This window comes from Polychytrium aggregatum (genome assembly GCF_025602895.1).
Source record: "Polychytrium aggregatum strain JEL109 chromosome Unknown BJ171scaffold_21, whole genome shotgun sequence".
Classification (NCBI taxonomy): Eukaryota; Fungi; Chytridiomycota; class Chytridiomycetes; order Polychytriales; genus Polychytrium; species Polychytrium aggregatum.
Window position 1 is genome coordinate 524,785 of NW_026516223.1, and position 13,770 is coordinate 538,554.

Genomic DNA, 13,770 nt, shown 5'->3' on the forward strand with positions numbered 1-13,770 from the left:
CCTGTGTGGATTCGGAACGCAAGGTTCGCAAAAAGGGTACGTCCTCATCCAACCACCGACGCCGTTGCGACTCTGCCAGCAGATCTGCACCCTGGGCTGGGCTGGGCTGGGCTGGGCTGGGCTGGGCTGGGCTGGGCTGGGCTGGGCTGAACACGGTGCTCCACTCTGCCTGCCGCATTCCCGTGGTTGTCGCTGAGTCGGCAAAGCTCGGGTCGTATATCTCACCTCGCGTGTACTCAATGTCCTGGCGCAACTCTTCCCTTCTGTTCCTCGCCTCTGATCCCACGGCCTCAATCATGGCGGATCTATTATGGACCAACGTGGTCACCGCTCTGCTCAACATGGACAACGGCCCTCGATCCACGACCCTACTCGGCTTGCACTCCTGTGCGCCTTCCTCTCTCTTCCCTCCAACTCAATCTACGCGAAACCTATCCAGGTGTCCCTCGCGGCCCCTACAAACCAAAGGCCCCGAGCTCCACCCGCGCGACACCCGAGTCTGATCCTGATGTGCATTTCACCTCCCCACATGCATCTGACGCCCATTCCGCTCCCCGGAGCCAGCACACAGAGACCAGCGACTCGCTCCTATTATCCCACCGCATTCTGCAGGATAACCCTGGATTCCTGCACCACCAACTCGGCCGAGAGCACCAGGATGGCGCCTCGCTGCCCTTCCCGTCCTCGGCGGCGTCGGCGATCCATCCGCAGTATCTGCAAGCCTATCAGTACGCAACCGATGTCCGCGATGTCCGCAACTTTCGTGGCCCGCAGAGCGCCAGTGTCGGCAGTCATGGTGGCCATTTGCACGGCGCCAGCTCGGCAGCGAGCGCCATGTCCAGCCCCTTGGCAGACGATACGATTCAGAAAGCAAACTCGGCCAACAGCAGCGGGAACGCCGTTTCCGTCGGCAAGATCAACCCCCTCGACATCCTGGCCATTGTGGCCGACGGGGTGTGCTGGGTCAATCAGTAACGACTCTGTCAGCCTCGGAGCCTCCATCGATGAATCCTGCGTGTTTGGCGCCACCGGAGCCGTCAATGGATCTGCTTCTTTTCACAAGCGCATCTGCTCGCCTGCCCCCCGCCACATTGGCTGAACTTGCTGAATAGCCACCATCTACCTGTATCTCGAGCCAATAATGCACGATGCTGATCAGCCGCAAGTACGCAGCCTTACGAGTGCCTCCGGACTGCCACTCCTTTTTCCGTCTCCATCCCGTTTCACTTCTCCCGTCTTGTATCCGGCTCTTTGGGGCCTGCTTTTTGTTGTTCCGACCTGCTCTGCTGTCTTGTATGGATGTCGTGCTTGTGGGTGTGGGTGTGGGTGTAGGCGTGGGTGTGGGTGTTTTTGGTGCTTCCTTTGCGTTCTTGAAAACGATGATGGATGCTGTCGATTGCTGATTTCTTGACTTGTCCTTCCATCCCGGGCCGGCTTTCCTTCCAAGGCTCCCCACCCTCAGCCCTGTCGCGGATGCCCCCCCCCTACTTCGGATGCATCTTTGATCGTCCGCTTATGCCGTCGCTTTCGTTCTTGCTTTCGTTCTTGCTTTCGTTTCTTACAGCGTTTCCAAAATGAAATGGAACACCCCCGTTTTTAACCAGGACAGAGTTTTTTCTGTGACGTGAATACACCCGCCCACTCATCGCATTCATGGCCAAACGCGGCCCCCTCGATTTCCGCATCGCTGCATTGCGTTGCTACACCCTCATCCATAGCCTGCGCAAGGTCGCCACCATCTTCAGTGTGTCCAAAAGCACCATTCCCCGCTGGCACTCCGAGACCAGTGGGCAGGTCGATTGCGGAGACCGGGGAGCGACTGGTGGTCTTCACTCGGAGGCGGGGCCTTCGAAGATCTGCCTTGCTGGTCGGGCTCATCCAGAGTGAGTTCTGCATTTGGCCTCTTGTGCTCGGCAACCGCCGCTCGTGGAACACAGGTGGCAGCCACCGTGCCCACTCGATTTCGGCTCTGTTCTTGGCCATCTCCAGTCTCGGTCGCCTGCCCCCAAGCCAGCATCGTCCTCGCCCCGACTTGCGTCGATCTGCACCGACCCGCACCGACCCGCACCGACCCGCACCAACCACCCCCGCCGCGCCCAGTATGGTCTATTCTTTCCTCAGCAACCCGGCCGAGTTTCTGGTCGCCTTCCTCGTCTTCGTCATTGGCGTCCCGGTCCTGTCGCTGTCGTTTTTGATCGTCAAGTTCCTGGTGCTCTCGAGACTGAACCCCAAGAAGCTCGAGAAGGCCGTCTCGGGTCGACACATCCTCCTGACGGGCGCCTCCAAGGGCCTGGGCCGCTCGGTCGCCTTGATCCTGGCCAAGCACGGCGCCCATCTCACCCTCGTCGCCCGCGGCAACGACCGCAACGAGGATGGCAAGTCGTCCCTGGACCTGATCGTCGAGGAGTGCCGCCGACTCGCCCCCGCCCATGTCGAGCCCGCCCACATTGCCGGAATCCCCACCGATCTCATGAGCTTGAGCTCGACCGTGCAGATGGTCCGCGCTGCCATCCAGGCCCGCGGCCCGTTCTACTGGGTCCTTGGCTGTGCCGGAGGCTCCGTCCCCAGCTTCTTTGCCGACAGCGTCCCCTCAGACCCGACCAAGTTGGCCCGCTTCGAGCGCGAGATCCAATCCAACTACCTCACGGCCGCCAACGTCGTTGGTGCCGTCATCCACAACTCCAAGCATGGAGGTCTGGCTGGCAACTTGGACGAGGGTGTCGAGGGCCGCGATCTCTGCGTGGGCATCCCGATCCAGGACGCCCAGACCCTGCCCAAGCGCTTCGTCTTTGTTGGCTCGATGCTCTCGATCTTGAGCTTTGCCGGCTATTCATCCTACTCGGCCAGGTGAGTCCGATACCAAGGTGGCTGAGCGAGCGGCATGTAAAGAGTTGCGAGTTGAGGCTGCAGCCCGCGGCCAGCTGGCACATGCGGGTGGATCGGAAGGCAGAGCTGGTTCGCCTTGGGGCAGCCTCGCTGATTCGGGTCGCTAAAGAACAAGCGTCGCCCACAAACCGATCCTGCACCGTATCTGCGCTCACCGGTCCTCCATCATACTGATCTCGTATGCTCTTGCCATCTCGCTGCATCCGTTTTCTGACCGACCGACATTGTCGGACACGCCCCAATGCCATCACTGTCGCCGGCAACAGCAAGTACGCTCTCAAGGGTCTCGTTGACGGCCTCCGCAACGAATTCATCCCCTTCGGCACCAATGTCCAGCTCTTCATCCCCAACAACATCGACACCCCTGGCTACGCCGAGGAGATGAAGACCAAGCCTGAGCTCACCAAGACCATCGAGGGTGTCGCCGGACTGCTGTCCCCCGAACACTGCGCCGAGGTCATGCTGGCGCTGATCCTCCATGACCGCCCCCTGATCGCCTCGGACCTGCTTGGCGAAATCCTCCGTATCTACGCCCAGTCGATGTGCGTTCGTCCCAGCCCCGTTACCGAGGCAAGTATTGACGGCTGCTGCGTTATTCTGTCGAGCGGGCTTGGTAGATGGATTGGTTCGCCGTGGAGAAGCCCAGGGCTGATCTCTGCGTGCGATTTGCATCTGCATTTCGTGTCTGCTTCACCGCTGCTGTCAACAAGAGACTGACATCCTCTGCGATCTCTTCAACTCATCTACGCGCACATATCTGCATTCCGCTCCACATCCGGGGTCGGCACTGCAATCTCCTCACACTCCAGGGCTTGGCTCTGCCCCTGCTCAATGTCATTCAAATTTTCTGGAACTTCTTTGCTGAGCAAGACTGCGCCAAGTACGGACGCAAGATCCTCGGCAAGCAGCAGTAAGCCACCTCATGAGATCTACTTTACCCTTCTCTGGCCCGCCGCCGGCCTGTCCCCACCAAGATCCAATTCTGCCAGTAGCCGATCGGACACCACCACCACCACCGCCACTGCCATGTTTTCTCGCCGCGGCGCGCCTGGATCTGTTATAAAGTTTTGTTGGTCGCTTTGGGAATGCCCTCCCGCTCAGCTTCTGTTCTTTGTTTGTTCTCGATCAGTACTTGGCCCTTTCTCTGTGCCTTTGCTCCAGTCAATTTTGAGTTGTTGTTTTTGTGCTTCTCCACTCCCGTTGGATTCTTCAGTGCTTGCCTTGCCGTGTCAATCTTGATAAATGCAGTTGTGGCTGTGAATGACAGAAGCGGAGCATATACAGCACGAAGCTGGTCATCGTCAATAACAGCCCAGCTCACCTCAGTTCAGTCCAGCCTCCACTCTTTCCTCGGGGTAATATTGGGGCTGTGTTGGAGACCATACCATTTCCGGAGTCGTGGTATGGCACAGGAACGGGATGGCCGATAAGATTAGATGTAATGGCATATAGCAGGGGCTGCAGAGACGGTGGGGTTGGACATATGGTAGGGTCGGGGAAGCCAAATCCAAGACGAGGTTTCTGACGGTATCGATATTCCTGAGTAATCAGGGCTCATGCGGTTGTTGAGGTCGCTGGCGGGGAGGGAGGACCCAACGGTATCGAGCCAGGCTTGTATGTGGGTGAGCGTGTCACCCGATTGATCCCCTGTGGCAGTGCAATGATACCGTCGGTATCAACCGCATTATATATTCTCGCCTCGCCCAGGTCTGGCTTGCTTCTCACAACTTCCCTCTCTGTTTCCTATTCATCGCCATCACCCACTTGTCTCCCTCACACATTCAGCATGGCCAACATGAACAAACCTGCTTCAAACACCGCATCCTTTGCCACTCAGCAAATTCAAGCTGAAACCAGCACAGCCTCTTCGATGCCCGATATCACCCAGCTCTCCCTCGATTACGACCAAGACATCTTCAAAATCGTCTGCTGCAACGACAGCTTCCAGCTCGCTCTCGACCACAGCACCATCAAGACCCTGCTCCGAGTGTGCAAACGAGCCCGACCCTTCCTGAGCTCCAAGGTGCCTCGCTTCAACACCTGGTGCCAGAATGCAGGCCTGTGCAATCCAGAAGGACAGCTGCGAATCGGCCTCACACCGAACGACCAGATTTCCCTCTCCTTGCACTTCGACGATCAAATCACAGCCGACCGATCCTGGCTCGAAGATCAAGCCGACCAAGGAAACGCTTCTGCCTCGTATCTCCTGGCATACACCCTCCAAGTCATTATCGGTTATTTGAAACGGTCCCAGCAGAAAGGCCTAAAGCAGCAAATTATCCTCAATCTGATGAGTGCAGCCAAAGCCGATCATGCGATGGCACAGTTCTACTTGGCGGGATGCTATCGCGTAGGATATGGAGTCGACCAAGACCACGCCAAGGCTATCGAGCTGTACCGCAGTCTGGCCGAACGTGGGATGCCTCAGGCTCAAGTTGCCCTCGGCCAATACTTTGAGAATGGCGAAGGTGTCAATCAGAGCTTCACCACCGCGATCGAGTGGTATTCCAAGTCCGCCAATCAAGGAAACGACGATGCTCGAGACAGAATGGCGTTCCTCCGTGGATGGTTCTCGTTCATTGGTCATGGTGTCGAACAGAGTGATGTCGTTGCCTTCAACCACTGGCAGGAGGTCAGTACCAAGTCCACCGATCCAGTCCTCAAGCCCATCGCCACCCACATGCTTGGTTGGATGCACTACCTCGGCCGAGGAACCGAGCGAAACGAACAGAAAGGCGTCAGAATCATCCGAGAGAACAGATCGGATGAGTTCCCTTTCGGAGAGGACGACTGTCTGGCATCGTACTGGAACAACATCAAGTCCAACCAACGCACAGCTCGCAAGTTCTTCGACCTGTGTCAGCTCGGATCGGACCGAGACTGGTTATGCAGACATCTCATGGCTGTGTGTCTGATGCGTGGATTCGGAACCATCCGAGACCAAGAGAAATCAGCGGCCATCTTTGAGCAACTCGCCGAGGAAGGCCACAGCGACAGCCAGTTTTGGATCGGAATGTGCTACTACTGGGGCGCGGGAGTATCGCAGGACCACAAGAAGGCATTCGAGTGGTATAGCAAGTCGGCCAATCAAGGCAGCTCGTTCGGGCAGTGGATGGTTGGTCATTGCTACTATTTTGGAACCGGAGCTACGCAGGACCAGTCCAAGGCATTGGAGTGGTATCGCAAATCGACTGAGCAGGGCAATCGATATGGACAATACTACTGCGGTCACTGTTTCCAAAATGGTTGGGGTGTCCCCAAGGACATCGACACCGCCATCCTCTGGTTCCGCAAGTCCGCCGACCAGGGTTACAAATTTGCCATCGACAGACTCAAGGAACTCGACCAGTGGCCCTGATCCTCGAGTCCTCCCGAGTTGCACTCCCCGAACAACCATGTCGCAACAATGAACTATCAGAGTAACCAAGCAACCACACCGCCCACACACATCCCAGACACCATGACACCATAGTGGACTTGCAAAGTGATTCCGATGAAGCAGCAGCGGTCCAGTGGTGTTGTATTTGATATTCAATCCACCCAATATATCCAATATACAAACAGTGCTGTCCCACTTTCATCTATTGATATCCATGGTGCGGGGTATCACATTGCCAGCCGAGCCCGATGGATCTTCTCTCCCCAATTCACCATCATTCAGGGACCACCCCGCTCCCCACTCGATCTCTGCCAAACCTCTGTCCACCCACCAACATAGCCAGCACAGTGCCCACCTTCATCGGCTCATGAGTATGCAAGGATGCCCTCTGCAGTGGACAAAGTAAACCACCGTGCTGAAGTCATCTTCTCCCTGTCGCAGGACTTCACATGTCTCTACAGACACTTGGTCAATCTCCCTCAAAAGTACTGCTTTGGCCAAGGTAGCGATGGATGGGTGTATATTCCGATCCCAGAAACCTCCCAACTCTGACCCAAACTCGGGTGTTCCGTTTCAAAATAGGTACGATGTATCAAGTCGCATGATCGATGCATTCAGTGAATAGGATGAGTGCGCAGACGGACAGGCCAGGGGTTGTCCAAGGACATGCCAGCGATGCCGGTCATATCAGAACCGAGGACAACTGCCTCACTGGCGCTTGAACAGATAGTGGATGACCTCGAACTCCTGACCTTTGTTGTAGTTCCAGGTCTCTTCGACAAGGACGTAGAAGGTTCTCCATCGGTTGAACCAGGCAAAACCAAGCTTGGGGTCGCCGTATGCCTTGGTGAGGATCTCAACCGCCTCCTTCTTGTGCGCATCCAGGCGCTGCAGCCAGTGCGCTGCAGTCTTGCCATAGTTGGTCCCGTTGACGATCCATCGGTTGACGACAGAGACGTGTTCCTGGAAGAACAAGAAGAGGTCCTCGGATGGCATCGTGCCGCCGGTGAAGAAGTTGCGGGCCATCCAGGAGTCGTCGTCCTCGGTTTTGAAGTCGTAGGGCATCACACGGTGACAGAAAACGTGGATGAAGAGACGACCGGTTTCGGGTTTGAGCCACGTCGACACCTTCTGGAACAGGAGCGAGTAGTTCTTCATGTGCTCGAACATCTCGATGCTGAGGATGCGGTCAAACTCGACAGGGTGGTCAAAGTTGAAGTAGTTCATGTCTGCAGTGATCACCTTGATGTTGTTGAACCCCTTGCTGGCCGCGACGCCAGTGATGTACTCGCGCTGGGTGTTCGAGTTGGAAACGGCCGTGACCTGGGAGTTGGGGAATCGCTCGGCCAGATACAGACACAAGCTTCCCCAGCCACAGCCGAGCTCGAGGATCGACATTCCGTCCTTGATGTCGGCGCGCTCGACATAGAGCTCGAGCATGGCGATCTCGGCCTCTTCGAGGGTCTTGGCACCCGACTCGTAGTAGCTGCACGAGTACTTCATTCTGTCGCCGAGATGGAGACGGAAGAAGGAGGTGGGGACCTCGTAGTGCTGCTCATTGGCCTCCTTTGTGTTGAGGGCAATGACCTTTTGGTTCTTGAGGGCGTGGATGTAATCCAGCTTGACTTGATTGCTGGCTGTCTTGGAGGCGCTGTCGTACTGGCGCTTCTGGCGATGAAAGAACTGCCGAGCAACAAATCGAGTCAGCACGTCCGGTACTCGGCCGGCATCTAGGTATGCTTCGTAGAACGGAATCGAGCTGCTCTCTGGAGTGAGTGCGACGGAGGAATCAGCGGAACTCATGGATGCGATTTGGATCGAGGGTCTGAGGAAGTGCTGGCTTTGGAGGTCCTGGGTGGAAGAAAAGGCAGGTGCGGGGATTAATCGTCAGTGGATCGAGCGCCCCTTCCACGCAGTGAACGCAGACGAGAACGGTACTTATAGACCGAAACTGACGAGGAGGGCTGGGGAGTGCTGGGAGCTGAGCTGAAATAGAGCGGCGGCGGCGGCGGCGGCGGAAGAGAAGAGCGGAATGCGCCAGACACTCACAGGCGGAGCTCCAGGATTGCTGGGCAAAGGACGTGGGCAGAGATCCTGGGCAGAGGAGCTGGGGCTCAGAACCAGAGACGGTCTTGGTGGGTCTTGGGTTGAGGGGACGGAGCAGCGATAGATATGGCCTGGCGATTCATTTTTCCGCACATCGAGCCAGCGAAATCATCCGCCGGTTGAGCCGCTTCGCCCCCGCAACCTGGAAACGTGGAGCGAGACGAACACGATGGTTTAGATTGTCGATCTCGCTGCCAATTGCTGGCGGCCGACCGGGGGTCTGGACTCGATGCTGGAGAAGCGAATGCAGTGGAGAGCAATTGCGTACATGATGTTCAAAAACAAACGCAACACTATCCAGGACGAGCAGCCTGGCACATCGCATGCAAGTCGTTTGCATGCGTATTCCTCGCTTCTTCCTCGGCCTGATACACACTCGCAACCATGACTAAGCAGCGTGCTCACAATGTCGAAAAGTCAAGCGATTCGAGATGACGACTATCATGATGCCAAGAAATCACGGAGGTATACAGATGGTTGAGTGCATCACACTCCCATTCGAGGCACCAGTGCCAGTCGATTCGTCGACACAGGAGATCGACCGAGTGTGTCCAAGACTACGCCTCCCAAGCCAAGGAAAACAAAGAGATTGTCAACCGGGACTGGAAACAATCGGGCGGCTTGCTCACTGGGGCTGACGGAAAAGTTTAGCAGACTTCAGGCCTCTGATGCCAGAGAAAACGAATACTGCCCCGCCATTTTCTGGATTGACTATACGTATATGCGTGTATTGCGTTCGCATGAAGGCTTATACAAATCAGGAGAGTCCCGTTCATTCGGTGAACGATATAAAGCAATGAAATAGAGGCAGGGTTCGGAGCATGATGTACGTATACGGTGGCAGGCACGCGGTCGCTCACTCGTTATCGGATGCGACTGCTCAGAACGCAGAAACCGAGCTGGCTCACTTGCGCTTGAACAGGAAGTGGGCTACGACCCATTCCTGGCCTTTGTTGAAACCCATAGTCTCGCCGCACATCATGTAGAACATCCTCCATCGGTTGAACCAGGCAAAACCAAGCTTGGGGTCGCCGTATGCCTTGGTGAGGATCTCAATCGCCTCCTTCTTGTGTGCATCCAGGCGCTCAAGCCACTGGTTACAGGTGGTGTAGTAGTTTGTTCCATCGATGGTCCAGCGGTTAACAAGGGTGATATGTTCCTGGAAGAACAAGAAGAGGTCCTCGGATGGCATCGTGCCGCCGGTGAAGAAGTTGCGGGCCATCCAGGAGTCGTCGTCCTCGGTTTTGAAGTCGTAGGGCATCACACGGTGACAGAAAACGTGGATGAAGAGACGACCGGTTTCGGGTTTGAGCCACGTCGACACCTTCTGGAACAGGAGCGAGTAGTTCTTCATGTGCTCGAACATCTCGATGCTGAGGATGCGGTCAAACTCGACAGGGTGGTCAAAGTTGAAGTAGTTCATGTCTGCAGTGATCACCTTGATGTTGTTGAACCCCTTGCTGGCCGCGACGCCAGTGATGTACTCGCGCTGGGTGTTCGAGTTGGAAACGGCCGTGACCTGGGAGTTGGGGAATCGCTCGGCCAGATACAGACACAAGCTTCCCCAGCCACAGCCGAGCTCGAGGATCGACATTCCGTCCTTGATGTCGGCGCGCTCGACATAGAGCTCGAGCATGGCGATCTCGGCCTCTTCGAGGGTCTTAGCACCCGACTCGTAGTAGCTGCACGAGTACTTCATTCTGTCGCCGAGATGGAGACGGAAGAAGGAGGTGGGGACCTCGTAGTGCTGCTCATTGGCCTCCTTTGTGTTGAGGGCAATGACCTTTTGGTTCTTGAGGGCGTGGATGTAATCCATCTTGACTTGGTTGCTGGCCGTGCGGTTGCGGCCGTCGACCTCACGCTTGTAGCTGCCGCAGAAGCGACGGATGGCGTACCGCAGGAGCCAGTCTGGAACCCAGCCGCCGTCGAGCCAGGCCTCATAGGAAGGGGCGGCGGGCTTGGGAGAAAGAGGAGTCGACTCGGTGGCACTCATGGAAGTCGGACGAGTTTGGGAAGCGGTTTGAAGGCGACGGACGGTACGAGAAGGCAGGCGGACTGGGGGGCACAGCGACGCAGGGCAGACACAGCGGCACGATGGAGGATGCTCTGTGGAGATCTCGTCGGCAGACGGGCAGATGCAAGGGGCTTATGTACCCGCCAGGCTCGCCAGGGGAGACGATGACGGAGAGCAACAATCCTGCCGCCATGGGCTGGCGGGCTTTGCCCTTTCTCCGCCCAATTCTCCGGACGAGGCGCTTTTTCCGCCCCCAGCCGGACGCCACCAACGCGCAAGGCCGGGATGGCAACGAGCCAGCGTGGGGGCAAATCGCATCGGGCGTGTGCAGATCGGGGAGATGTGTTGTGGTGGTGGCAGAGGGCAGGCCGGCCGGCTGTTCATGGCCAGGCGGCCAGCAACAATGCGGTCGCCATACGAGCTCCGAGTGCTGCTTGGATCCTATCGCATCGGCGGCAAAGCGAGCGCTCGGCCTCGTGTACGCAACCCAATATGCCTTCGCGGCCAGGGGGCAGTTTTGCTCCCCGTTCCCCTGCACGCTCTCGAATAGCACCGCCGCCTTCGAGGATGCCACTCCACGCTCCATCAGCCATGCGCCGAGCCTCGTTCAGCTGTGCAGGACAGCGCCAGTTTGCTGTCCTTTGGTCCGTTGTCATCGCCGTTGCGTTCGCAGCGCTGGTTCACAGAGCCGAGGCCGCCTCGGCCACACGCTTCTTCGCCATCTCCAAGTCTGTTCCGGTTGGAAGCGTGGGCGTCAATGTCCTTGCCGCTGTATCGGCCAACTCGAACCTGAGGCTGTCCGAGCCGGTCCAGTTCCAGATCGTCTCTACATGCTTCTTCTTCTACGCGCATCCAGACGGCCAACACATCCATTGCTGGCGGTACCAAAGTACCGACGACCAGCGCTCGCAGCTGCCTCTCTTGTCGACTTTTCAGATTGCATCCGCCGACGGCAACTGGACGCTCCTGGAAGAGTCTGCACCGCTGGGCCCAGATGCCAGGGTGGTTAGCGTCATCGCTGTGCCGGCATACGACGTTCTCTTCGTCAGCTTCCAAAATCTCACCAGCCCGGAGTATGGTATCGCTGCCTTTCGCGTCGATAGGGTATGGTTCGCAGCGCATCGCATTGGAATCGATCCTGGAGAAAGCCCAATGGATTCTGGCACACGCACCCCCAGACTCACCACAGGCTCATTGGGATCTGGACAGAGCACCAAGCATCCGCTGGCCGAGTCGAGACAGCTGCTTCTGACGGCCGAGTTTGCATATTCATGGATGGTTCTCGATGGGTGAGTTGTCCGGAGAGAGCGCATGGGGGAATCGCAGCTGCTCCGGGACCATGTCTCAACGTGACGGCACCCAAACTCGGCATTCCGCAGATCCATGAATCTGTATGGCTTCAGCAAGCTCAACGGCGCTGTCGTCAAGCTCAGCTACGACTACCCCAGCAGTGTCTTGCAGCAATCCGAGCTGGTGCAAGTCCCACCCGGGTTTGCACCAAACTTGTACCAGTCCGTTGTGGAGATCGTGCCCCACCCGGTGCTGCCGATTCTCTATGCTATCAACCGGGCAGGAGCAGTGTGGTCGACACAGCACGGCATGCTGAATCTGACGCTCGATAACCTCCTGGGCCAGCCCTTTTTCTGGAACGATGGGTCGATGCTGTATTGTAAGCGGATGCAGCTTGCCATGCTCCTGTCCCAGCACTTGCATCGATCCTGATTCCTCATGACATTCTTCCCTCCGTATGGCCTAGACACCGAAGAGCCCTCTGACTCGACAAAGACGACGACGCTCCATGGTGTCGAATTTGATGTCGGCCAGGGTGTTCCCACGAGCCGAGAGCGATCCACGCCGCTCATCTGTTCCGCTGCAAGTCCCAGTCTGGCGAGCGCACATCTTTCGATCAACCAACAATTCCTATTTGGCCTCTGCACCACCGGCACCCCGGTTGACTCTCAAAAGAGCTACTTTGTCTACACCATGAGTCGTGACGGCATCGGCCAGAATTATTGCGCGGCCCCGGCCCAGGACTGGAGCGATCTTGTGTTTCCCAGCTCACAGACCCAGGGATATGAACTCCCCGAGAGTTACTACCCGTAGCGACGCTGTCGGCGGGTAGCGAATCGCTACCTGCGGTGTATTGGCAACATGGTTCTGTGGGCATCGCCTCCTTTTGGGCTTCCACTGCCATTCGATTTGCCCGCCTTCGAGAAGCCTGCAAACTACCCGCGATGCCCGAGGAGCTTCTGCCGCGGCGGGAGCATCGGGTCGCTGTTGCCAAGGCTGGGCTCAGGCTGCCCAATATACCGGTCCGAGTGACTGCTTCCACGCAGTCTCTCTGTAGCAGAGCCATCGAGCGGGCTTGTGCTTGTTTTGGCGCCCGCGAGAAGCAGCGGTGCAAATGGGCGGGCTGCTTTTTTGGCGGAGGAGCCAGTAGCCATGAGAGCGGCAAACCCAACATGCCATGACCCCATGCGACACTGCGCATGAAGTCGCTTCCTGGCTCCCCCGACGCCGCCGAGACGGAACGACCCGATGTCAGGGCCCGGCGAGCGAGTATAAAGCGGAAGGCCCTCGCAGCTGCCTGCTGGTCGAGTTGACTGTATCGACCTTCAGTATCCACGCAAGCGCAGAAGCACTCGCCATATGTCAATGAACGCTCGACCATCGACTACTCTATCGAACTGGCCTCGTCGCTGTGTTCTGGTGCTAGCGCTGTTCTTGTTTATCGCGCATTGCACTGTGCTCGCAGAGAGCGTTGTCGGAGGCTACCTCCTCATCGACAATGTCGAAGGCCCCCTCAAGCTCAAGGCTCTGGCAGACAACGCTGCCACCCTGCCTCTCAACCGCATCTTCATATCGTTTGTGAGACCAGACCTGTATGTTCCTAATAGCTGCGGCCCGTTCTTTTGGGTTGTAGTTTGTACTTTTGGGCTGCAGACATCCCTCGCTCACATCTCGTATCTACGCAAGCCATTCGAGCAAGTCATTCAAGCAACTGTAAGGAGTGAACAAGCGCAAGGACGAAGACCAAGTGCTTGGTATGAGCTTTATTAGCTTTTAGCCCCGAACACCAAAGAACAAGTTTTGTTCGAACTGGTGTTCAACATAGGCTCAGACATGCAGGGCTATTTATAGACCGGGAGAAGGTCGAGGGGCAAAAGTGGGCGAGAAGGGTGGAGCATCACAGAGAAGCGAGAAGGGGGTGCGAGAGTGGCTGGTGTGCAAGCGAGAGAGGCTTGGCACAGCCCGGGGACATGTGCCGAGCGGTGGGGGAGGCAGGAAACCAGTAGACGCGGGTGGCAACGGCGCGTGCTCATGCATGGGGGCAAACAAACACGTGGGGACTCATGATTGGTGCGGAGGGCGAGAGCATGCGGGA

At 57.2% G+C, this 13,770-nt stretch overlaps 7 protein-coding genes across 7 annotated transcripts; 5 read left to right on the forward strand and 2 right to left on the reverse strand.

Annotated features, from left to right (window-relative positions):
* Positions 1 to 206: 206 nt before the first annotated feature.
* BJ171DRAFT_507593 (uncharacterized protein) lies at positions 207 to 1,589 on the forward strand (the record flags this gene model as incomplete). The annotated part of the gene is made up of 1 exon (XM_053111237.1): positions 207 to 1,589. A coding segment is annotated over exon 1 (783 nt), but the record flags the coding sequence as incomplete, so codon positions are not given.
* A 204-nt stretch (positions 1,590 to 1,793) lies between these two features.
* On the forward strand, positions 1,794 to 4,211 carry BJ171DRAFT_507594 (uncharacterized protein). The gene is made up of 3 exons (XM_053111238.1): positions 1,794 to 2,847; positions 3,153 to 3,456; positions 3,696 to 4,211. Exons 1-3 carry the CDS (start codon positions 2,102 to 2,104, stop codon positions 3,798 to 3,800), a joined length of 1,155 nt encoding a protein of 384 aa, XP_052966164.1. The 5' UTR covers positions 1,794 to 2,101; the 3' UTR covers positions 3,801 to 4,211.
* Positions 4,212 to 5,021: 810 nt separating this feature from the next.
* Positions 5,022 to 6,244, forward strand: BJ171DRAFT_459820 (uncharacterized protein; the record flags this gene model as incomplete). Its single annotated transcript, XM_053108426.1, has 2 exons — positions 5,022 to 5,439; positions 5,884 to 6,244. The coding sequence occupies exons 1-2, from the start codon at positions 5,177 to 5,179 to the stop codon at positions 6,242 to 6,244; spliced, it is 624 nt and encodes a 207-aa protein (XP_052966165.1). The 5' UTR covers positions 5,022 to 5,176.
* A 724-nt stretch (positions 6,245 to 6,968) lies between these two features.
* BJ171DRAFT_507597 (S-adenosyl-L-methionine-dependent methyltransferase) lies at positions 6,969 to 8,399 on the reverse strand. The gene is made up of 2 exons (XM_053111239.1): positions 8,315 to 8,399; positions 6,969 to 8,116 (listed from the first exon to the last, which is right to left on the reverse strand). The coding sequence occupies exon 2, from the start codon at positions 8,066 to 8,068 to the stop codon at positions 6,974 to 6,976; it is 1,095 nt and encodes a 364-aa protein (XP_052966166.1). The 5' UTR covers positions 8,069 to 8,116; positions 8,315 to 8,399; the 3' UTR covers positions 6,969 to 6,973.
* An 876-nt stretch (positions 8,400 to 9,275) lies between these two features.
* BJ171DRAFT_558779 (S-adenosyl-L-methionine-dependent methyltransferase) lies at positions 9,276 to 11,757 on the reverse strand (the record flags this gene model as incomplete). Its single annotated transcript, XM_053113171.1, has 2 exons — positions 9,276 to 10,307; positions 11,740 to 11,757. The coding sequence occupies 2 exons, from the start codon at positions 11,755 to 11,757 to the stop codon at positions 9,276 to 9,278; spliced, it is 1,050 nt and encodes a 349-aa protein (XP_052966167.1).
* BJ171DRAFT_128586 (uncharacterized protein) lies at positions 11,683 to 12,860 on the forward strand. Its single transcript, XM_053105621.1, has 2 exons — positions 11,683 to 12,054; positions 12,142 to 12,860. Exons 1-2 carry the CDS (start codon positions 11,769 to 11,771, stop codon positions 12,486 to 12,488), a joined length of 633 nt encoding a protein of 210 aa, XP_052966168.1. The 5' UTR covers positions 11,683 to 11,768; the 3' UTR covers positions 12,489 to 12,860.
* A 14-nt stretch (positions 12,861 to 12,874) lies between these two features.
* On the forward strand, positions 12,875 to 13,392 carry BJ171DRAFT_582467 (uncharacterized protein; the record flags this gene model as incomplete). Its single annotated transcript, XM_053114187.1, has 3 exons — positions 12,875 to 12,944; positions 13,141 to 13,267; positions 13,362 to 13,392. 3 exons carry the CDS (start codon positions 12,875 to 12,877, stop codon positions 13,390 to 13,392), a joined length of 228 nt encoding a protein of 75 aa, XP_052966169.1.
* Between the last annotated feature and the right edge of the window lie 378 nt (positions 13,393 to 13,770).